This window comes from Melopsittacus undulatus, chromosome 5, assembly GCF_012275295.1.
Source record: "Melopsittacus undulatus isolate bMelUnd1 chromosome 5, bMelUnd1.mat.Z, whole genome shotgun sequence".
Taxonomy (NCBI): domain Eukaryota; kingdom Metazoa; phylum Chordata; class Aves; order Psittaciformes; family Psittaculidae; genus Melopsittacus; species Melopsittacus undulatus.
This window is the reverse complement of record NC_047531.1, coordinates 74,123,001-74,147,407: the sequence shown is the minus strand read 5'-3', so window position 1 is coordinate 74,147,407 and position 24,407 is coordinate 74,123,001. Positions and strand designations below refer to the sequence as shown.

General features: G+C 40.4%; 1 protein-coding gene across 1 annotated transcript in view; it reads right to left on the bottom strand.

Annotated features, from left to right (window-relative positions):
• Positions 1–22,517, bottom strand: part of KITLG (KIT ligand) — a 57,258-nt gene extending 34,741 nt beyond the window's left edge. Inside the window, exon 1 of the mRNA XM_031047950.2 lies at positions 22,286–22,517. Within this exon, the coding sequence (XP_030903810.1) occupies positions 22,286–22,300 (15 nt within the window). The 5' untranslated portion in view covers positions 22,301–22,517. The remainder of the gene's footprint in view (positions 1–22,285) is intronic.
• Positions 22,518–24,407: the final 1,890 nt, after the last annotated feature.

The following is a 24,407-nucleotide window of genomic DNA, read 5'->3' as shown; positions in this document are numbered from 1 at the left end:
AGCAGCAAGGGGAATACCACGTTGCTAAATAAACCAAACACTGGAAACTCTGGGCATTTCCATGTATCTAGTTACTGATAAAACTTCTAATCATAAGTAGGAAAAAAAATTCAAAAGAAAAAAAAAAAGGACTGGGACAAATAATAAAACACACAAAAAAACATTAACTGCTGGGAGAGGTAGTAACTATGCAGATGAATGGGTTCTTCATTATAAAATTTCTTGCTTTCAAATCATGTTAGCCAAAGAATTTTTCATGCCAGTTTCTTGAGCAAATCATCCAGTTAACCACAGCTAAGCCACAGCTGCAGTAGCTGACAATGTGGAACAATATTCACCATAGGCCAGGCTTCCAAAGTTTAGTTTTCACTTCTGCTAATGCTGGGGTAGGAACATCTCTCAGTGATGGCTCCTCAGGCAGTGTCTGCATGCTGCTTTGTGGAGGCACAGCTTCTGAACTTCTGCCATAAACGACACTGGTTGGTCAGTCACGAATAGCTAACTTAATGTTCATACTTATGCCTTAAAAAGCCTTTTGAAAGAAGGTTCAAAGAAAATGAGAATAGCAATAAAAGATATTTATTGCCTTTATTTTTGTAATCATAAGGAAGAATAAAAGCATAATAATTTTTTAATATGTCTATCAATTTATTTAGTTATTAAAATAATGTAAGAATTGTCTTTCACCGCTTAAGAAATTTATTGTCAGTGTGGAAAAAATTTAAAATGAAAGAAGAGCATTTATACAGAATGTAATCTCATTCCCATGTTCATGGCATTCAGCAACATCTCCACCCATACAAATTACAGCACTAACTTTAGTACTCTAAAAGCCTAAATACTTCTGAAATGCTAGATACGATCAAGTCCAATAAAATGGTTAAATGTGGAAAAAAACAGTCACCCACCCATGACCACCTAGTTCTGGATGCCAGTAAAGTATTTTGGCAAGCATATATGGAATTGGAAAGGTCTCTATATGCTCTCAGGTCCCTGGGAGATAATTTTAGTATAGTTGGAGGAACCACTGTGTGAACCTTTGAATAGCTTGTAGTTAAAACAGTAAGTCCTGCATACATTCATCAATGTCCTTCAAAAGACTGGCACTAATCCTACTGAACATAACAGCCTATCAGCTAGGGTGCTCACTAAACAAGAGAGTTAAATTTTGTCTAACCAATTCCAACTTTAATTCCAACTCACAGGGATCTGTTCCTCTGTTATCTACCTTGTAACACCTACTTCTGTATCACCAGAGGTACTTTCCCACCAATGATGGCTTCCTGGACAGAAAGAGTAAAATAGGGGAACACTGGTATTCCTGACCCCTATTTTTCATAACATTTATGCGTTTTACACTGGCAAACCATTACATAGAAAAAAAGGCCTGTTCACTGCACAGGCATCAGAACGTTTATGTGTATCCTCGTCTCACACATGCTCCTCCATCTGGACACCCTAACTTCTGTGAAGCTCCCCAGTCAACATGTGAGTTTTCTTAAACATTTTGGCGGTCGATTGAATATGGAGCCTAACTCCAGCTCAGTGAATCACCCTACCAGGTTGAGACACCTAAAAGTCTCTGGATCACACCCTATAAGCTTTGTTATGATTACAAAAAGCAGATGCATACCTTTCTAGTGACTGATACTATTCTTTTCTTTTTTTTTTTTAACAGTGATGTGTAGCAGGGAGAATGATGATAAAAGTAAACATTTATCAGGGAGTATCAGAGTGATTTATTTGCATTCTGATTTAAACAGACTACAGGAAAGCTGGTCACTCTTCTTCAGAGGAAGTTTTGGAGTACTTTAGACATGAAATATTTGACATAGATTCAGTTACTTACAAGATGTGTACATTTTGCAATGTAAAAACAGTTCTGCATCTGACATCTAAAATACATAACATGAGGGTAATTCTTGGGCTAAGGGAGAAGGAAGTTGATGAGGTATTGTTGCAAACATAAGCAGGGAAAGTTGCCATTGCCCCCTGCACTCAAATGAGTTCAATGGGCAACCTGCTTTCACGGCTGCTTCATCTTTTTGTGACAGTTCTGTATTTGCCTTTCCATGTTGTTCCCAACCATAAGAATCAATTCCTTCTAATCTCTACACACTTAACTTGCTTTCCCATGGGGGACCTCTGGAATGACTAATGATGACTGACAAGAACAAGATTTTTCAGGTAATTTCTCGTTTTATGCCAGAATGCTAAAGCAAAGTGGTACCTGCTGGACTCTGCAAGCCGTATGTTGCAAAGAAAAAGCCCAGTATCCAGATGCTTACAGAACATGTTCCCTTCTAAGGCACACTCTTATTGAATGAGAATTAACTCTGTTCAGGTTAATGGATTAAAAAAAAAAGGATAACAAACCTGTTAAACGTTAATGCACAACTGCTTTTTCTTCAGCTGGAAGGAGAAACCATTCTCCAGTTCTGCCAGGTTACACACATCTTTTTCCTGAGATAGATAAATTAAAAATGCACAGTCTTACTGTGCTGAGAAAATGAGGAATCACACTATTTCTTCCCACCATCCAGATCTTGGGAAAACTAGGAAGCTTATTAGACTGTATGACAATTCAATTTCATGATAACTTAGGTCAATCGCTACCATCCTCTACTCCCTCCAGCTCTCCTTGACAGATGCAGAAGCAGTAGGCTGCTCCAGCCAATGTGCTACTATAGCACTTAGTAAGGTGCAAGAAAACTCCTGCTGTATTTGGTTTCTGTGTTTCAGGTGGAGCCAAGATGAACATGATAAGGAAGAAGAAGTGCAAATTGATATAGAGTTTGCCTTGCAAATCAAGGCAATCCAGGTATTTTGTAATTACATTCAGTAAAGCACAAAACAGTGCTTTTAATTTGCAAATCATTGTATTTATTTTCCACCCCTCTAAAACTACTAATGCAAAATATTTGCTATGACAATGTTGTAATGTTTGCATTTGCTCTTTAAAAATGTTACTCAATCCATTTTAAATTATGACCACTCTTTAATCTCACTTGACAATCAGGATTCAGGCAGATTCCATGCATCCTAAATATGAATCCACGACAATTTATCCATTTCTTGGATAACAGCCAGTTTGTTTAGTTCCCAAACACTGGGAAATGAAGTTACCAAGAGATGGGTAATTATATATGGATGTTGCCTATGGAGCTTGTGTTAATGATGTCCAAATAAATATTTACTGATAATCATCCATCCATCAGGTGAAATTCTAGTTCTATGAAGAACCAGAAATTTTATGGACAAAGTGTTTCAATTGGAAAAAATAAAAATATCAAATATTTTTAAAGAAATCTTCCTGTTAAGTCATAATCAGACTATGAGGACCTTCAGAGGTCCTGCAGTTAGCACAGTCTTTTAAGGAAATATACACTGGCAAAAGGTATTTCCACCCTCCTCCTCCTTGCAACTTCCATTATGATCATCGAGGATTGGTAATAAAATTTCATATGGTACTCATATGGTATTCATATGATACTGAGTATTTCATTATTTACAGAACGGATGGGTAGGGGCAGAGCAATTGACATTCTCTACCTGAACTTGTGCAAAATGGCTGACACCGTCCCATTTAACATCCTTGTCTCTAAACTGGAGAGACATCAATTTGATGGGTGACCACCTGGTGTGTAAAGAACTGTCTGGACGGCTGCACAGAGAGAGCTGTGGCCAATGGCTCAATGTCCAGCAGGAGACCAGCAACGAGTGGTGTCCCTCAGGGATCGGTGTTGGGACTGGTCTTGTTCAACATCTTTGTCGCTGACATGGACAGTGGGATTGAGTGCACCCTCAGCGAGTGTGGTGATGACACCAAGCTGTGTGGTTCACTTGATACGCTGGAGGGAAGAAATGCCATCCAGAGGGACCTTTTGACACGCTTGTGAGGTGGGCTGGTGCCAACCTCATGAAGTTTATCCATGCCAAGTGCAAGGTCCTACACCTGGGTCGGAGCAATCCCAGGCACATCCCAATCCTACAGGTTGGGCAGAGAAGAGATTCAGAGCAGCCCTGTGGAAGTGGACTTGGGGGTGTTGGTTGATGAGAAAATGAACATGAGCCAGCAGTGTGCACTCACAGCCCAGAAAGCCAACCGTATCCTGGGCTGCATCAAAAGGAGCGTGACCAGCAGGTCAAAGGAGGTGATCCTGCCCCTCTACTCTGTTCTCGTGTGACCTCACTTGGAGTATTTTGTGCAGTTCTGGTGTCCTCAATATAAAAAGGACATGGAACTGTTGGAACAAGTCCAGAGGAGGCCACGAGGATGATCAGGGGACTGGAGCACCTCCCGTATAGGGTGAGAAAGTTGGGGCTGTTCAGCCTGGAGAAGGCTTCAGGAAGACCTCACAGCAGCCTTCCAGTATCTGAAGGGGGCCTACAGAGATGTCAGAGAGGGACTCTTTATTAGGGACTGCAGTGAATAGGACAAGGGGCAATACGTTTAAACTTAAACAGGTGGAGTTCAAGTTAGATACAAGAAGGAAGTTCTTCGCTGCAAAGGTGCTGAGGCACTGGAATGGGTTGCCCAGGGAAGTTGTGAATGCTCCATCCCTGGCAGTGTTAAAGGAAAGGTTGGACAGGGCTTTGAGCAACCTGATCCAGAGTGAGGACACTCTTCCCGTGTCAGAGGGGTTGAACCAGATGATCTTAAGGTACTTTCCAACCCAAACCATTCTGTGACATTTTTCTATCACACTTTAAAGTGATGAAGACCAATGTTTACTTGTTTTGTTAACAGAGACACTGAGATCCAGAATCCCTATCCAATCAAAATAGAAACATGCAGAACACCAAACTTCAGTTGACTCAACAAAACCTCCCACAAACTCCAAACATTTTTTCCCCCCCTTCCCTCCTGGGAAATTACAAAAGAATTTTCTTGCATAAATCCAAAGTAATTTCAAGTAATTGAAATGGGAAGGCAAAGTAAGATACAAGATTATCTTGGCAGGGAGGACAAGATTCTCACACTGTATGGAGGTGGATGATCTGATTTCCTCAGGGAAAAGACATTTTCTTACATAAAATATTTAATTAAAGATTGTTTTTAAAGATCTATTCAGGTGTCTTGCTTGTTTGCCAAGTCTGTGCTAAAAAAAATTCACTATGTTGAATATTCTTTTGAATTACAATGGAAATGTATGCATAGTCACCCTATTTAATCTTAGATCTTCAAATACCAGTAAAGGAAATGGAATATGAGTTGTTACAGAAATTCCATAGTGGATTTTTAATTCTAACCATCCACTAAAAAGTACATGGAACTTGGGCTGGGAGAACTGTTACAATGATGAAATTAAAAAATATATATATATATATATACATATATAAACCACAAACAGTGAAAATATTAGCTGTTTTGATACCTGGGATACAATGAGACTCACGTACATGATGAAAATGTCTCTGTCTTCCCTAGTATTTCATTTTAGTATGAAGTAAAACAGATTAAGTATACTCTTACTCTTTCATGCACATGAACTTTTCTAGAAATTAAACTGTATTATAAATCTGAAGATTTCTCAGTTCATGCTTGAGCCTGTGGAAAGGGAGCATTAGAAAAAATATTCTGATACAAAATTAAAAGTTTTTAGGCATTTTTTCTTTTTCTTTCTTTTTTTTTTTTCTTTCCAATCCTTTTATACTTTCTTGTATAAGCAGAGGATGATTTCTGAAATATAAATCACAGACTGGTCAATTTCGTCTTAAACCAAAGACATGTCCTTATAAAGACCCTGTTCCATTTCTAAACTCTGAACATCTTTGATAACATCCCTGATAGGCCCTGTAGTATCTTCACAGGGACAGAAATTCAGATCTAATTTCGCTGACTGGCTTGATACAAGACACTTCATTTACAGAAGTATAATTGCTGAACGCAGACTAAAATTAGAGTCAATATTAAGTGTGTTTCATCCACCTAACTAACTGTAATCCTTACAATTACAAGCTTACATGTGATTAAAGAACACTGTTTGGATCTCTTGGATACGTCAGCACCAGTATAAGCTTTGACAGTGCTGAAGGATGGTATTTATTCACATCAGTATGTACTATGTATCGTGAGATTAGTGATACTATTAACTTCCTGACTTTTTACAGCTACATTTATGGTCTGTCTGCAAGAACACTCAGGATAAGGTGAGAAACAGAGGCTGCATAAGTAATGTGGTGGGCACCATAATAAAAAGATCATGGGATTGAGCTCCATCAGCTTTTCTCAGTCCCTCTGCCATTGTGAAGATCTCATGACCAATATCAAGCAAATGTGGTAATCTGCAGTCCATCCAGAAAAGCTCTGTCATCATCTACTAATAAGGCAAATGATATTGGTAACCTGAATTCCAACATACAGGGATGGATTTAGCTAGTCCTCCTCAACAGGCAATAAAAAAAAACCCAAACAAATTATTTTCCTGGAGCATCAATCTCTTGACTGACATTATCTGCCGCATTCCACAGCAGATATCAGTTTTCAAAGTCATTGTGGTTAACTCCTGGGATAGGCAGGCTCCAGATAAGAGTTCTTTTATATTCCACTCCTTTGATGCCACAAGCAACTTAGATTTGTAATGGAACAGGATAAAAACAAAGAGTGGAGGAGTAAAGCAGAAGAGGAGGGAATAAGTGGGAGTGGAGGGAATAATATCACAGAGTCATCAAATTGTTTACATTGGGAAAGGCCTTCAAGATCATCAAGTCCAACAGCAAACCTAGCACTGCCAAACCCACTGCTAAACCATGTCCATAAGTGCCACATCTACATGTCTTTTAAATACCTCCAGGGATGATTACTCAACCACCTCCCTGGGCAGCCTCTTCCAATGCTTGACAACCCTTTTGGTGAAGAAATTTATCCTAGTATCAAACCTAAACCTCCTCTGGCACAACTTGAGGCCATTTGCTACTTGGGAGAAGAGACCAACACTGATCTTACTAGAGCCTCCTTTCGGGTAGTTGTAGACAACAATGAGGACACCCCAATCCCTCTTTTCTCCAGGCTAAACAACCCCAGTTCTCTCAGCCACTCCTCATAAGACTTGTGCTCCAAACCCACCACCAGCTTCGTTTGTCTTCTTTGGACACATTTCATGTCTTGTAGTTAGGGGCCCAAAATTAAACACAGTATTGGAGATGAACCTTGAGAAATTGTTCCAGATCTTCCCTGTTCTGATGGTTAAAAGCCGTCTTGTACTGTCCAGTTTAAATGTACTGACAGCAATTTATATCAATGTGTTCTCATGGCAACACTGCTCTTTTGCTTGTGTAATTGTACTCCCATCTTTGTGGTTTGTTCTTTTCATGTATTTATGAAGACCATCACTACTATTTGAGTCTTTGCTATGCCTAATTAAAAAGTCCATCTGACTTCCAGTGCTTCATGACACAAAAGCAACAAAAAGCCCCAAAACCTCATGGGAAATAAGCAAAGCATTCGCTTTCTCTTACCTCTTCTCAGAGGATAAATCCTATTTATTTACCCTCTATAGTACTTTAGTCTCACACAGGCTCTGCTCTCCAGCAAATGCAAATAGAGGATTACCCTACCTCTTACTGAGCATTGTTGGAGCTATTACAATGGATGCAGTATATAGCCAGGTGGTTGCTTCTGAAATGAAGAGGAGCAAAAAACTTATAATCAACATTAAGTCATGCAACTTTTAAAAGGGATCATTCTGCATTAGTCAAAGTAGTTTCTCCCATTGATAAGTAACAGCTGACATAAAAGAAATTCCAAATTTACTCACAAAAAAGCTGGTTTCTCTGGATATACTCCAGACAGTAGCACCTGCATCAACTTAAAAGGCTTGGAACAAGAAATTTCAGTGCACCAGAATTGAGAAGTTTTCACTTTGATCCCCAAAACCTCAGTTGATAACGTTTCAAATTGTGATGTAACATGTACTTTTCTCTTGTACAATGCTGGTGAGGAACGTGATTTTGCATTTTGAAAAGTTTTGTGGTGTAACCCCAGCTGGTAAGGAAGACCCACACAGCTGCTCACTCACTTGCTCACTCACTGCCCCCCCTGACATGGAGAAGAGAATCAGAAATGTAAAAGTGAGAGAACTACTGGGTTCACATAAAGACAGTGTAATGGAACAGAAATGGAAGATAATGATAATAATGACAATATAAGAATTAGAATATCCAGAACAAGTGATGCACAATGCAATTGCTCACCACTTGCTAACTGATGCCTAGCCAGTTTGCAAGCAGAAGTATCCCTGGCCAGCTTTCCCCCAAGTGTATATATTGAGTGTGACATCATATGGTGTGGAATATCCCTTGGTCAGCTGGGGTCAGCTGTCCTGGCTGTGTCCCCTATTGAATTCTTGTGCCCCTCCAACCTTCTCACTGGCAGGGCATGAGGAGCTGAAAAGTCTTTCACTTGGTATAAATACTACTTAGCAAGAATTAAAAACATCAGCGAGTTATCAAAATTATTCTGATACTAAATAAAAACCACTAAGCCAGCTATAAGAAGAAAATTAACTCTATCCCAGACAAATCCAGGAGAGAGATTAAAAAACCCCAAACCAATGAGGTATTTAGCCAAGCCTCTGGCACTAATCTAAATCTACATTATTACCCTGAGGCACGTAATAAAGATCAAAAGTATTCTTCACACACTGCTCTACTGTAGGATGTAAGAGTGCCATTACACAACTTGGCTGCAGGAAGTGAGCCAGGTCATGGTCTTCCATAGTGAAGCTTGAGTTTCTCCTCCTTCTCACTGTTTGTCATTTCATTGAGAAATCTACTACATTGGACATAATGTCTATTAATAATGTACCTGTACAGTATTCATGATTTAGAAATGTGGACTTACAGATTTAATGCAGTGTTTCACAAGCATCTTATACACAAAACACTACAGTGAGTCAACAGAAGACCCAGCATGTGCCATAAGTGAATATTTAGAGGAAAATTTAATGTTACAGCACCTCATTTGTTAGAAACTGTTTGAGTTTTAAAACAAATATATAACCCTTTCCACATCATGTTCTGTTTCCAACAAAACACATGTTGTTAGGCAATGAAGTCAGCTTCTGTTCTCTTAACAACCACTGCAGACATTTAAACAATAATCTGTAGTCAATTTTCACAAAAACTCCAGAAGGTTTCTAGAAGACAATTTTTTAGGTGAAACGATCAAAAGCACCTACAGGTAAGCCATTTAAAAGCCAGCATACAAAAAAAAAACCCAACAAAAGTGTAAAGTGAAATCTGTATCTGCTGGCTTTGGTGATAAGTTTTCATCGTTCTTTATCAGAAGATACAGAAAAAACCCTAAGGACTTTCAGCACATTGAACTTATTTGTCACAGTAAAATTCCTATTGTTCTTTGTTCATTTACATAGCATTTCTTGATACAGCAGTTAGCTAACCAAAAGGTCTGTTGGGATATTTCCCTGGGAAATGTATAAGTTTAAACCTTACCATTTAAACACTTCAAGGTTATGACTGCACATTTGTCAATCAGCAAATCAAGTCTCAATGAGCCCATCAGAAACAATATTACTAGGTTTATGTTCTCCTTAAACCTATTTAAACCTATTAATTTTCAAGAGTTCAGTAGATCTTGATTTTGTATTTCTTCTCACTGTACCTGACAAGCTGAGCTGTACATTTTAGTGGTGCACAAAGAAACGTATGAGAATTATTCGAGTTCATCTCAGCTGTTTCTGAATAACATGGAATAAAGCAAAACCAGATTTAAATCCATTTTCTGACTGGAATAAAACCCATATTTTTTTCCAGATCCTGATTTCAACTCAGTTTTCTCATATTTATTTATGAAAGCTACAAGTAAATAATTTTACTTCCAAAAATGCTCGAAGCTCTTAGACATTATTTTACTTCCTACATAAGTTGAATCATATGCTTTCCTATACATGCTCAAAACCAGAGTGAACAATTTAGCTTTAAAGTAATGATCTGCGAAAGAATAACACAGTCTTACATTGACACTCTTATTGGAATACAAGTACATTAAGAATGGATCTATATTTTTTCTGTGAAAATAGTATTTGTCCAAAGTGATAGGCTAATGGATGAGATTAATCTCAAATGCCTTGAAGTTATAGCTTGTGGGACTGCAGGTAAATGACATATCAAATTATCAACTAATCTTCAAATCATTTAAGCATGCTTGCAAGACAACGTAAGCACTGGGCAGGCAATAAGCCATTTACCTTTGCAAGCTGGAATTACAAATACATGATGCCTTGTCTCAAATTGGTATATTACCATGGAGAAATAAACTATATTTTTTTTCAAGTTTTTGTTCTAAAATGAAAACATTTCCATAAATCAAAAATACCTTAGTGATTATTACCATTCCAGCTTCACATCAATGAACATAGAAAATGAACATCAATGCCTTTTTCAAGATTTACTAAAATATATCATGCCATTGTTAATTTTAAAAGCTCTTCCTGAATTTATTTTCCTGAGACTTATGCATTATTTCTTTTATAAAGAACATAAATTGCCAGAATGGCCATTTTGGGAATCTGAAGCAATGTATAAGGTTGTTCCAGGACAATGTGAGTTGAAGATGGCAAAAATGGGATGAGGTAGATCAAAATGCTTCCTGTAACATAAAAAGCCAGTCTCTCCATCACTGAGTCAGAAACTCAAGTATATTTTGAATTCCAATGCACACCTCCAAGGGGAGGACATACTTTTAAATGCCTTCTCCTGTTGATACTGAAGTCCTGTATAAGAATATCTCTTAGGCATGGTCCATGGAAACTCTGCTGTCTTTCTATGGCTAAAGCCACGCAATGTGTCAACACTGCATAAAATTTTCTGAGTTCTAACCATTCATACATCTTCAAAGAAAGATATTTCATAAATGTCTCAGCTGTCATTACTTTCACATGTAATTGGAGCTCAGCTACAATATATTTCAAAGTGCTTTCCCTTTCTCAAAAGTAAAGGCTGAATTGTTACAGATGGTAATTTTGGCAGATGGTTGTATATGAAACTAAGTTTATAATTAGGCCAAATCTGACTTGTGCAATTAAGGCAATGAAGATTTGGAAAATGAGAAGTGTCAGATCATCACATGATTAGTCTGGTGGCCACAGAAAAGTGAAGAAACCTGTTCATTCACACTTACAGAATGTATTGTCTAGGGGAAAATATCTTGCATGAAGTAGAAGATAAGCAACCTTTCGTGCTCAGAGTGTACACTAGAGTAACTATGGCTTTTTACCTACTTAAGTGTATAATCCTTTTTCCTTCAGTCAAGGTTAATGAGATGGTCTGAAGCAATCTAATAGCTCTCTGCTGCTGAGAGAGGGCTCTCAGCATCTCATTCTCTGTAGTTTCCTTCTTTCTGACATTCACCCGACCCCTCAGCAAGTCAGTAAATTCACAGTGACTAGCTAATTCAACTCAGAGACAGAAAACTAATCCCTAAGGAATGAGTGGAGATGTGCAAGGATGAGAAGACTAGGACTACTGTTTTCGATGGAAATGACCTCTTGGACTCACTCTAACATATATTAAGCTGCAACTGAAGTCATATTATATCTAGTGTCAAAAACCTTTCCAGACTGGTAATTGTGTGTGAAGGTAGCATTGCCTGTTTTAGCACCTTATGACTTCAACTGTGTTAAATATTTCTTCACTTTTGTATCAAGAAATATCTGTCATGACCAGTAATTGCTCTCTAGACTAATTCTTGCCTATCAGTCCGTAATTTCTTGCCCTCAGCTTCCAGCCCTCCTTCATATGCACACTGGTTCCATACGATGCTTTTGCCCACTTTAGGACCACTTTTTCTCTTACATTCTTTTTTCCATGAGGGTAATCAGAAGGGTTTTTTTCAAGATGGCTTATTATCCCCATCATAAAAGGATCCCCCTTTTACATTTGTCTTTCTGCTCCTACTGCATCTCAATATGTTAGTTGATTTGTTTTACTGCAAGTAAAATACAGAGATTTTTCATCCATTTTTCTTGACCAAGTACTGCTATAAGAACATTAAAAACCTGCTTGTAAGTAGTTCTATAACTAATTAAAACTCATGTTATTAATGTAGATACAATTAGTTCAAAACATTCCTTCCAAAATGCACCCCCCTTGCTCTTCAACACAATGAACTCCACTTGCCATCATGCCATCTGTTCTCCTATCTTCTCTAAACCTTTACAAAGTTCCTCAGAATCTCCTTTAGGTTCAATTAACCTGAGTAATTTATGTAGCTTGCACATGTTGCCATCAGTCTCTGAACCCTCTTACCCAATTAAACTATATGAGGTTGCTGACAATTAGAGAACATTACCTGGTTTTTTAAACCATTACATGGTTTTTGCCATGTTACAAATTACACTCATTTCTACACTTTGCTTTTAATCTCCAAATCCTTCTTTCCCTCAAACTGATGATTTTCACAGGGGTTACATATAAAAAAATACAGCTGTAAATTGTGTTTACATCCTGTAGAGATTTACATCTGGTCAAAAGTACTCATGTGAATTAAAGAACTTCAGTTGTCTGTAGTGAAACTATTCTGATGCATGTTCAATAGCATCCTTGTTTCAGATGTACTGATAAACTCACGCAAATACTGACACAATATAGTATGATTTCTTCAATTATTTTTACACCTAGTTCTCAAAAGTTTTCTAGAATTGCACTTAAAGAAGACACATTAAGTTGCCTGGCCTATCATAAAATTTGTTTGGCTTCTGTAATGAATCTCACAGAAATTATAACCCCTCATTAAGAAGATTAATGCACATCTCCTCAGAGTGTATACTTTTCAATGCCTACCCTCTAAAATTCCAGTAAAACTAGTTTGGTATTTTCATAAGTGATGCAGTGTCTTCCAAGTTTACTTAAGTAATACTTGTACAGGAGAAAAATTCTTCCCAGCTTTGTAGGAATTGTGCCATTTACTCTGAAACAAGTAATGGAGTGCGTATGTTGAGAAGAATCTATCAAAATAAAGCCAAAAAGCACATCATGGTTTGACAATTAGCACTTTAAACAGGTATAAATACAACAATAACTGAAATAATGTTCTTGGCTGCAAAGCAAGAGGAACTTGTTTCAATAGGAATAAACTAGTAGGCTAAAATCAGATGAACTTCACACATGTCTCAAACCATTTGTGTCAACAACATTCTGTTACAGCGGGAAATAACCAAAAGTATTGTAGGCGATCTGACTGTTAATGGCAAATATCTACTTGATCACTAAAACCTGTGTGTGAGAAGAATCTTTTTTAAATGTGCTGAGGAGAAAGAGAAGAAAGACAGGAAATTCACTCAGGCCAAAGTTTTTTAAAGGGCAAATGAAAACACCTAATCAGGTACTTCTTTCTGCCTTAAGCAAAAAAAAAAGCTGAGAGATACAGGAAAAGGCAATAACAATTAATTCTAAAAGAGTTTCATTAAGTCTCAATAAGTATCTGACCCTTAAAAAGTAAAAAAGGGGAAAAAAGTGCAATGATTTTCCTAATATATTAAGAAAATTAATGACTACAGAAGAAAGGGTATTTTGCCTATAGAAAGTGCAGACAAATACTCCAGAGGGCACTTTGAAACTGTAATAACTAATGAGTGTCATCATATAAATAACATATTCCACAGAACAGTGGATTCATTCTAACCATGAGATGGTTAGTTTCTACATATGAGATAAAGCACACTAAAACCAGGTTTTTCAAAGGTTAATGTTTGAAATGGGTCTCAAACAGATAATGGGAAAAATGACCACTAGACAAACTACTACAAATAATCTAGAAAACGCTTACCAGAGATGAAGCTTAGACTGTGTGGAAGGAAACAGGATGGTGACAAAGACACCCTCAGCATTTAGGATGCTAAAAGTGCTGAAGTTTTATTATCAGAGGTGAGGATGCTGACTTAAACACAGCCAGGAAAGATGCACACAGAAAGGAGGGACATTTTGCCTCTGAAAGGGGAGAGGACAGAGAAACTTGAACGATGACCACCTGTATTTAGGGCAGAAGAAAACTGATTGAGGTTTATGAATACTGCCCGTCTTGAGAATGGAGTTCAATTCTTAAAAATAGCAAGATTTTCACTGATTTTAGTAGCCTCAATAAAAGGGCTTTCACTGCCCAGCATTATGCTATTAAAGGAACAATTACTGAATAAATTTATCTAAATAGTTTGGAACAGACTATGGTTATAGCCAGATTTTTTAAAGGACATGGATTTGGAGACTGCATGGCAAATCTAGGGTACATTCTTTGCCAGAGATTATAATACAGATCAAAGCAGCTTCAGTGACAGCATTTAAACTCACAATTTAGAAATAAGGTTCTTATTTCCCTGAAAATAAAGCAATACCCATCAGAACCATTTTAACTCATGTTAAATACAGTACTGATAGGTTTTGTTATTAGAATAGAAATACAGTCCACACACTGCAGAATCACAGTAATTTGAAAAAGACAGAAATTATGAGCACTGAAGATACTTCTTTTTTCCTCCTTTTTAAAATAACCACCAAAAAGCTCTGTTTATTCAGGAACATATTTTTTAATCTGAATAAAAGAGAGTGCCAAGCAGTTATACAAGCTTCCTAAATTCATTTGGCTGAGTAATGTTCCTATTCCTGCATGCTTCAAAGCAGTAAAAGAAAAACAAATCTCAGGAAGAGCTGACATTTAGATCTATATCAGTTTAAAGACATAATGCATAATATTGTCTGCTTGCCATTTAATGCAAAAGACAAATTTTGCTGAGTTCACTTAATAATGAGCAAATGGAGGATGGAAATTAGAGGGCTGGAACCTACGATTCTTTACAATAAACCATTAGCATGTTTAAATTTCAACTTCCCTAAATTTCTAAGCACTTGACTTTTCATTTAGTAAATTGTTTTGCATATATGCAGCATATTATTAATTCAAATGCATCACACCTGACTCTTTACTGCCTTACTTCAGTCCATTACTTCAGATAGCCCACAAAAGTCAGCCCCTTGGTATCCTACTCCCATTTTGTACACAATTATGAAATCTGCATAAACAGGACTTTTTTGGATCAACATGAAATGGAGGAAGAAACTTTCTTACACACTTCAAAATCTCCACATTAACAGACACTGTTCAAAACAATCACACTTTAACATAATGAACCTTGCACATCAGTGTATTACTCTGCATTTTCAGTATGTGCTTAGACATGAGTAAGTTCATTCTTCTGTCCAGGAGCAACTCTTATAGAGAGTTGCATGATTTGCACAAAGTTCATTTTCCATTCTAAACAGAAACAGATTGTCAGGACATGCACAATTTAGTTTTAGTCTGACTTATATTGCCCAAATAATTTTCTTCTAAAAGTAACTAGAGGTCACATGTTACTAGAGAGACCAAAAAAATCCATCTAGCAATGATGTATCATACTGCAAACATAAACGGAAGACACAGATTACTTTGCTGCTATCAAGCAAGGTAGCAAAGAGAAATCTGCATATTTTCCTCATACTTCCAAATTAATATAAAAATGCATATACGTACCACGTAGCATCATAAAACTCATTTCAAAAACATAATTGAGCACTATTAAGGAGAAATTAACTATACCTGTCACTGAATTCCGAGTTACACATAAAGGACAAAAATGCACAAAGAAAAACCTATAGATCCACTCGACAAGAATGGTTTAAGATTGTTCTGTATAGGACTCAGATAAGCCTTTATTTCCAAGAAGGTTCTATTGTGTTGTCCTCTGCCTTGAAAAAGCACGGTGTGAATTCACACACAGATTATGTTGCTACTGTAAAGGAAATACACACATTTCTGTGCATATTTTATTCTAGGCTGAAACTGGACATTCTGGTAAGGCCATTGTGCCATGGCTTGCACACCACACTTAGAAACTTCACTGCATGCAAGTTTGTGCACAAACATATGCCCGCATCCACTTAGAGAATACTAGATATATACAGCTGGTTTTGCATGGTGTGTGCTCCCCTGTATGTATGTGGGCATTGGTTCAACGGGGTGAGGCATTTGGATTCCTTCCCAGCTTCTGTAGTTGCAAGGTAAAAATTAAAATCATGTAATGTACTTGGGAGGAAAGATACTGGAAGACTAGCAGCACAAGTGATCCTGCCTCCAAGTAGAGAGATGTCAGCCAAAGCTAATGTAGAATGTAGGCCCTATCATACTATAAATATATTGCACATACTTAACATATCTACAAAGCTGTATATAGGGTGCTTCTGAAAACTTCTTATGGTACACCAAAAGAGGAAATGGTTGAGCTAACTGGACTAAACTTCTCTTTGGCCTTAACTGTCACTGAACTGATGTCCCTGGAGCTGATGACAGAAGAACAGATGAAAGGCAGAAGACTAACTGGATAAGACACTGGATGAGGGTTTATTGCCACTGAAACTGTTAACATGATTGCATTGAAGCCAGGCTCAGTCATGTGGGACTGGCCAAACTACACAGATAGGACTGGCAGACCAATGTTTTCAGATTGATTTGCAGATGCCTAAATCTTTCTGAATGCAGGTTCAGAGGCTGACATGATTTGCAATCTGTGAATTTGGATTTGTGGCCTGAAATACAATCCTCCCCCCTGCCTCCCATTCCTATTTAATGTGTCAGCCACTCTCAAGATTAAACAAATAAGCCTGCCACAGAACAGTATCAACAAGACAGATTAGACAGATAGGCCTTTCCTGGAGACCTAAGTTTCTACCCAAGAAAAGATGTGAACTGTGCCTTTCTCACTCCAGTGAGTATGCTAAGGCGAATTCTTTTGGGTTAGCCTTTTTCTCTGGATTGAAACAAGGTTGTTCACCAACCCAGAGGTAGTCTTTGTAGACCATACATTCATCTGTTTGCAACAGCCCAGTTTAACAAGGCTTTGCTGAACATCAGCCTGAGCAGAAGGGTGCAGCCCACCTCTGCCCCAAGTCCAAGGCTGCCAGCACACACCCCTCTGATAGCCCAGCTCTGCTGTCCAAAACTGGAGAGAAGCCAGTGAAGGCGCACAAGTGAGATACCTAGCCTGACTCCTAGTTAACTCTTCACTGAGACATTAAGAAGTACCATTTGAATGGCAGCTATACAGGTGCCAAATGGTAGAAGAGGTAGCTCTTGAGGCCAATCTTGAGGATCATTCCTGAACCTGATCTTCTCTATCCAGTATGTTTTACAGAAAAAACAAAGAAAACCAATAATAACCAAATACTACAGTTCCTGCACGCTTACAAGTGCTCTTTCACAGCAGTGAAGGTTTGGGGCTAGAAGGTACCTGAAAGGCAGACTTGCTTGAGAGATCCTTTCCAGGAGCACTGACAACTGTCAACCAGTGGTCAGCTAATGGCCTTGCCAGGGGGAAACCTGCACTCAAACCGCCAAGCCTGCACCAACTGGTCTCACTTATAGTGTCACTTCAAGTGCTGATGAATGGCTGGAACCTCAGGACTGACTTACTCCCTTTCTGCAGAACAGTGTGTTCCAAAGCATGGCATGGCTGCAAAGCAGAGGTCTACAAGGGCCTCCTTGAGGCAATACCTGCACATACCTCTTAGATCTGATGCTATTTTCACCATGCACTCTTACTTAGGTGTGCTCCATGCAGCCATGAAAACACAAAAATACGTATAAAGTAGAAAATTCCTAATTGGATTTAAAATGGTTATCACATCCATCTAGCTTGTATAATTTTAAACATTTAAAACAAGAAACAGCAACCAAACATTAACCCAATGGCTATCAGATAACAATAGGAAATTAGACAATAATTTACTGCCTACATTACTATGATCCCAAGTGGTCATTAATCTGAACTCCTAAATTGGCTTTTATTTAGACAGACAGTAGAAATAACATGTCCATTAGTGTATCTGCCTTCATAGACTTCAGATATATGCACGGTACCAGCTTTAATCAAATTAAAAAACCTATTTTTGTTTTCTATTTTTAATTGTAACACATTTTCATTCTCATACTAATAAATGTCTCATACTATTTACACTTGCCAATAACTAAAACTATACAGCAATGAAACTGCTATTTTCCATGCTCCCCACCATCAATTATTTCGGCATCAATAATATTTATGAACACTTTTTTTGCAGGTTTACATATGACTCAGTACGCAATGCAAACATAGGCCAACCCACAAGAATAAAGAGAAGCACTACCCCTCTCCACTCATCTTGCATTTGTCCATTTCCCTTTCCCACAACTGCACAGGGAAAAAGAACAAACAAACAAACCCAAGTGGATCTGGACACTGCAAATCCAGTTAAAAGCTGGCTAACCTCAGGTTTGGCATACCAAACACGAGGATGCGAGCAAATGCTTTCATTTTCATCTGTCAGCTTCCACACTGCTCAAATGGAATTGCGTAGGGAGATTTTTCCTGCCTTGCTTCAAATAAATGGGTGTTGTGTTTACATACTGCATACTGAGCATTGCCAACCCGAAGCCAAGGGCTGCATCTTGCCAACTCTTAACTTTCATACAATATGGCGATAACATGAGCCAGCATACCATTAAGTCACATAACAAAACTTGGAAAATGGCACTGCCAGCTTGCAGAACTGCACCTGAATGACTGACATGCACTGCGCAAAGGGAGAAACTAGATTTCAGTGTGATGGCAGAACTGGGTCAGAGGCAGACTGGGTTAGCTGCCTCAGTTTAAACTACAAAGCCAAGTGCTGTATAGTTCACGGAAATAAAGACCTACAGGAGCACAATACAAACACACCAAGAAAATAAAACTAAAAAAAAAACATAAACAAGCCTACAAAACGCTCCCCCCACCCTTAATTGTTCCAGGTCACCTTCTGCTTACTCTCCATATGACACCTTATTCCAGGATGTTCTTTCCAGCTGTAGTACTCACAAACTGGCTTCCCCTCCCCTAAGCATGGTCAAAAATAGGGGAAAGAAGAAAAGAGACCTTAGTCCACTGCTCAATGTGAACAGCACATCCTTCTGGCTCCAGCAAGTTCTCTTTTTCTCTCTTACGAGTAGCAGATCTATGAGCTCCAAATGTCTTACAGCAGCTAGTGTTCATCTTTTCGTGAAGCGAGCAAAAAAGATGGGAGATCAGAGCTCACTATTTCCCCTATAACAATGACTGCAAGCTCACACAAAGGTATCAGATACCTGCTTTGCTTTTCTGATTTAGCCTGCTGATATGAGAATTGGACCAGGCAACTTGTATACTAATTCTTTTTCCAGGTACTATTCCACAGTTATTTCTACAATCTCCCACTTCAGTGACACAAATATACCACGGATAGGACAACCTAAGAAGAACGTCGTTTAACTACTATTAATAATGCACATGTTCAGAGGTAAAAAGCCAAGCTGAGATCTAAGACACTTCTAATACTGAGGTTTCTAATAGGTTGTGCATCTAATCCACTGCTGAACAAAGTACTTGTGATACTTTACCATCAGCAGCTTTCTGAGATAGCCCCAAGGGTGACTCCTCCTTGCAGCATATTTCTTAGTAACTTAATCCTATTTAGACTGCCTTCAAATCATACAAAGAACAAGCAAATCATAAATCTGCCATGTTTTTGCATGATTGTATCACATTAGCACCACTCATTCTGTTTTATTCAAAATATCACATCAGTGATATATTACTTATAAAATACTAGCATGCATGCATATGAGCATAAACTCACTTCTGATAATAGTCATAATTACTAAGTATATAAGCCTGCAAATCCTCTCATACAAGTAATCCTTCAATAAGATTAATTCATGGAAATAGTCCAATTGAAGAAAGATTTGTATGACTGGATCCCAAATGCTTAATCAGATTTTTAAAGGCATTATTACTTTAAAAAATATAAAAAATACAGGAGGTGTTGATACACTCAGAACAAGGGGTTATATACTTATCAAACTGTTTAGTTTCAGAAACCATCCTTCTGGGGCTGACACTGCTGGGAAACATGCTTCTGCAGTTCCTGTGGTTTCTCAGGTTAAGGCTGATTTAAATAAACTGACCAACCTGGAGTCTGGCGTTCAGCATGACTTGTCTTTCAGCACTTTCGTTGCACTGATGTATGACTCAGCTGCTCCTTCAACTGCACTAGTTATATATTATCCCTGTGTAACATTACCACAAACATCAAAATCCCTGATTTATTTTAAGTACTATCCAGGTACGACTAAATGGTTCTCACTTTCTTTACTATTGCAGAATAGTTTATTATAACAAATGGAAACTTCTTTCCTGGCTTCCCAATCCTTTTCACTATGCCAGTTACCAGTCTCGACAATGCGAAAAGTAGCAACAGGAGAGCATATAAGTTAAAATGTGCTTCTAATGTGCTGAGTGTCCTACATCATGTATCCGCTTCACTTGCTCCCTCTTTGCACAAGGGTCTTTGCGGCTTTAGTGGAAAGTCCTTCTTGAAGTATCTCCTGCTCTGATCCCCTTGGAATGTTAATTGTCTAGTATCACATTTGTTTGCTAATCCTTAAAATATAGGAAATGATCCTTTGGAGAGCTAGGAGTCTTGTCACTGCCTCCAGAAAGCAGGAAGCGTAACTGCTTGAAGGCTGACAGATGCTTCACCACCATGACAAGAAGCTGTTCCACAGGCTACAGCTCGTGAGCCCCTGAGTCAAACCATATGGTCCCGAAGGCCAAGACTGCCTGTCTTTCCCAGTTTACAGGGAAAGAGAGATTGCTCCTGCTTTGGTCTGAATTTGCAAAAGTACTCTGTTGGCTTTAAAAGTTCACAGAACATGTGAAATAAAACACTTGACTGCTTGCACTCATATCCTCATTTGTTTGCTGAACAGTTTTTTCTTCTCTGGGGAGCGAGCCCTATGTATATGCTTCCATGGGCTAGGATAACATCCTGTGACTTTATTGCTGTCCACTCCAGTACTAAATGAACACATATACCTAAGCACACATAAATATGTCTTTTACACTTTAAGAGACCATTCCAATCTAATAATGTACTCAGCATATTTGACCAAGTTTGTGTATAAGGTCCGAAACAACAGCTCTGCGGTGTAAGGCACCTTTAGTCATCTAAAGGGAATAAGTAACAACAATGGATATACGCTGCTAGAATTCAGAGCTGATAATTTAACTGTACCTCAGCCTCACAAAAATTAAGCCTCCAAGTTATAACTTCTTAACCATGGTACATTCTCCAGTGCTTGGGCCAGCTGAAATTTGGATATTTCAGAAAGCAAGTATTTATAATTCCTGTCACATCTTGAAAACAAATTGTTTTACTGCCCCAAAGACTCCAGTAAGGTCTTCACCATTTAAAAAACTGATATATATATATTGTGATTTTTCCAATGACTGTATGCTGAAGTGCCTAGGGGCTGCAAGCATACAGGGGACGCAGTAACTGCCAAGAAATAGGTAAAAGCAGATAGTATCTTGGTTCCTAACCAATAAGTGGAGGTGAAGGCAAAGCCCTCAACACAGCAGCCGCTGCACTGCTCACTCTGAGAGCTCAGTCTGGCACCGAGTCCCGAGGTCAGCCAGGATGGAGGGTGGCAGCACCTCTTAAAGTCAAGCCTTCAACTTCTTGGAGTTTCCCTGAGCTGTGTACTGTTACAAGGTGACTTTTTCCACTCACGTCTGTCCCCATCCATCCTTTCAAGAAAACAATGCACAGCTCAACCACTGTTCTGTATTTCTACAGAACTTGGAGAAACAGCGGCAAGGACGCCCGCCACGGTGCAGAGCGGCTCCTGGCAGCGGGTGCGGGAGTGCGCGGGGCGGGATGCGGAGCTGCCCGCCCCACCGGCTCGGCTCCGCAAGACGGAGCGGTTCGGATGGAGCCCCGCGCACGGCAGCAGCCGCGCCACCGCCGCCTCCCATTAGTGCCCGTTTTCGCGCTCAGCTTGTCAGTGTAACACAGGCCACTGATTTATTAAGGCAATTTTTCCAAGTGCCTTCTCAGCTCTCCCACGGCTCAGCCACCGATCAGTCCGCTTGCTGCAACTTTTCCACGGGCGACGACAGCAAGACGGGCGGCATCTTTTCTTCTCCTCCCACTCCGCTCTCCCAAACCGCTCACCAAGGGCAGCGGTCGCCATCCCCGGCGCCCCTCACCTCCCGGCTCCCCGCGGACACCCCCGCGGACACTCGTGCGCACTCCTCGCCCGGCGGCTTCCTGACCCGCGCACCGCTCTCCTCTCCAGCAGCGCGGACCTTCATCTGCCAGGGACCCGCGGTCCAACCGTGCCCTACAGGTCGGTCCTGCCGTTGCCCCCCGGCAACCCTCGCCCCCCGGCCTCACTTACTTGTGCCTTCTTCATAAGGAACAGCAGCGCTGCAGTCCAGCCCAGCCGGCCGTGCGCAAACTCCCTTCAGCGGAACTGTATCTCCAGCATAACGCAGCAGCTGATAGTCCACGCATTGGGGTTGCCCACGGCGAGCCCCACGCTGCCTCCGCCTGCCCTGCTGCCCCCAGCCGCCGCTCTGCGCGCTCCACTACGCCCCGCTCTCTGCGGCGTGAGCGTCCGCACTGACTGGAGGCACGCCCGGCGCCTGGCCAGGTCTTTTATATCTCCGATCTGCCTCCAGCAGCGGCGGCGGTAGCAGCAGCAGCACAGGCAAGACACGCCTTTCCCCTCCCTCCCGCCCTCCTGGAGGAGCGAGAGCCCAGGCAGACCCTGCAGAGAGGGGGAAACCCGAGTTAACTTAGAGGAAGTTGGAGGCAGGAACAAGCCGGGCCTGCCCTTACCCCCGCACCGAGGGAAGCGCGTCCGCCGCTGGGCTAGAGGGGGAGCGGCAGGAGGGATGCAGGAGGTGCCGAAAGGGGGGAGCTCGGTACCCCGGCCCTGGCAAGGGGGGAAGGGGTGTGGGAGCAGACTTATCCCGCTCGATGCCCGGGGAGTCGGCAGTGTCCTGGAGAGGCGACCCTGGCCGAGTGGGGCGGATCGGGGCAGGGGTCTCCAGCCTGCTCCACGGAGGGCGCCGGTAGCGGCCACGGCACTCAAGGACAATTGGGCTGCCGGCGGGGAGCCAAGCCCTTGGGTTGGGTCCCCCCACCCACGCCGTTGAGAAGGGGGGGTCCCTGTGGGGGCCCCTCCCGCCGCTGGGGCGCCGCCTCGTCCCGCGGCGGGGATGCAGCGGCCTCTGCGCGCTGGCGGGGCTCCCAGGCGCTGCCCGGTATTTTCAGCGCAGCACGTAGCTGCGGCAGCGGCGCGCACACCAGGGAGGCAACTCCGGATCTGCGATTTCCATTTCAGCGCTGCCTTTCCATAATCGGAAAGCCGGAACACAAGTCGGGTGCTGGAACGAGCGTTTCACCTGTAGCCTGAAAACTCCCTTTACCTGCTCCAGCCGTGGAAAAGTTGTTGAGCAGTGCCTCCTAATGCTTGCATAGAGGTGATCCTGCAGGTCTTCAAATATGCTGCTACAATTTGCGTCCTATGTAAATAATATATTAGTGCCGGGTATAGAAAAATGACGATTGATTTCTGCTGTGTGGAGTCCTGCTGGCAAATCCATCCCAGCAGAAGCAACAGAACTTGAGTCCTCTTCAGATAAAACAGCTGTCAGGTTAACACAGGCGTGCATTCCTGAGCATGTATTAAGTGGGAAGAAGAGCAGTTTATGGAACTAGCATTTCCTGAGAGAGCAATTTTTGGTATAAATTAAGAAGCACATTAACACGAACTGAAGAAAGAACAATGTGCCCAAGTCAGCAGTTATTTCCTAAGGGAGATTACCTATACTTGGAATATACAGTGAGGTATTTCGTTATAAAAGTTTGTCTAGATTTAGCCTCTAATTAATGGTAAGTTTTCAAAAGACTAGGTTTCTGCCAAAGTAAAGGTGAGCTCTTCAGCTACAGAAAGATCTTTGAGCCCATCCCCAGCTCCACTGTGTATTTATGTTTCATTGTAGGGCAGATAAATGTCTAATGTCTGTGTGCCTCTGCATCCAATCCAGAAAAATGGGTTGATATTTTACAACATGACACAGCTGATGAATTCATGACAGTTTTTTGCATTTCTTGATTATTACTGTGCTGCATTACCTTGGAGTTCTTGTGTTACCCTCTGAGCTTTGTCAGACTGTTTTATATGCTCACAGTAATAATCTCTTCCTCTAAAAGGTTATGATTTGAACAATAGGCAAGCAGTGAAAAGGAGGAAGCCTGCAACAACGAAAAAATTCAAGGACCCCACTCTCTGAAAGGATAGTTCATATATCACCTAGCAGTGATCAACCAAAACTGCTTCCACAGTCTACGCATTTATCAAACAGGGCCAGGGAATTAAAATGTTATGGCATCTTTCCTCCTTAGAACAGATGACAGGTTTAGTCTCCTGGGGAGAAGCCCTGGAAAGTGTGAAAGAGCAGTCTGTTGTAGCAGTTACCTACCTTATGGAAAACACTGCAGCTTTTGCTTTA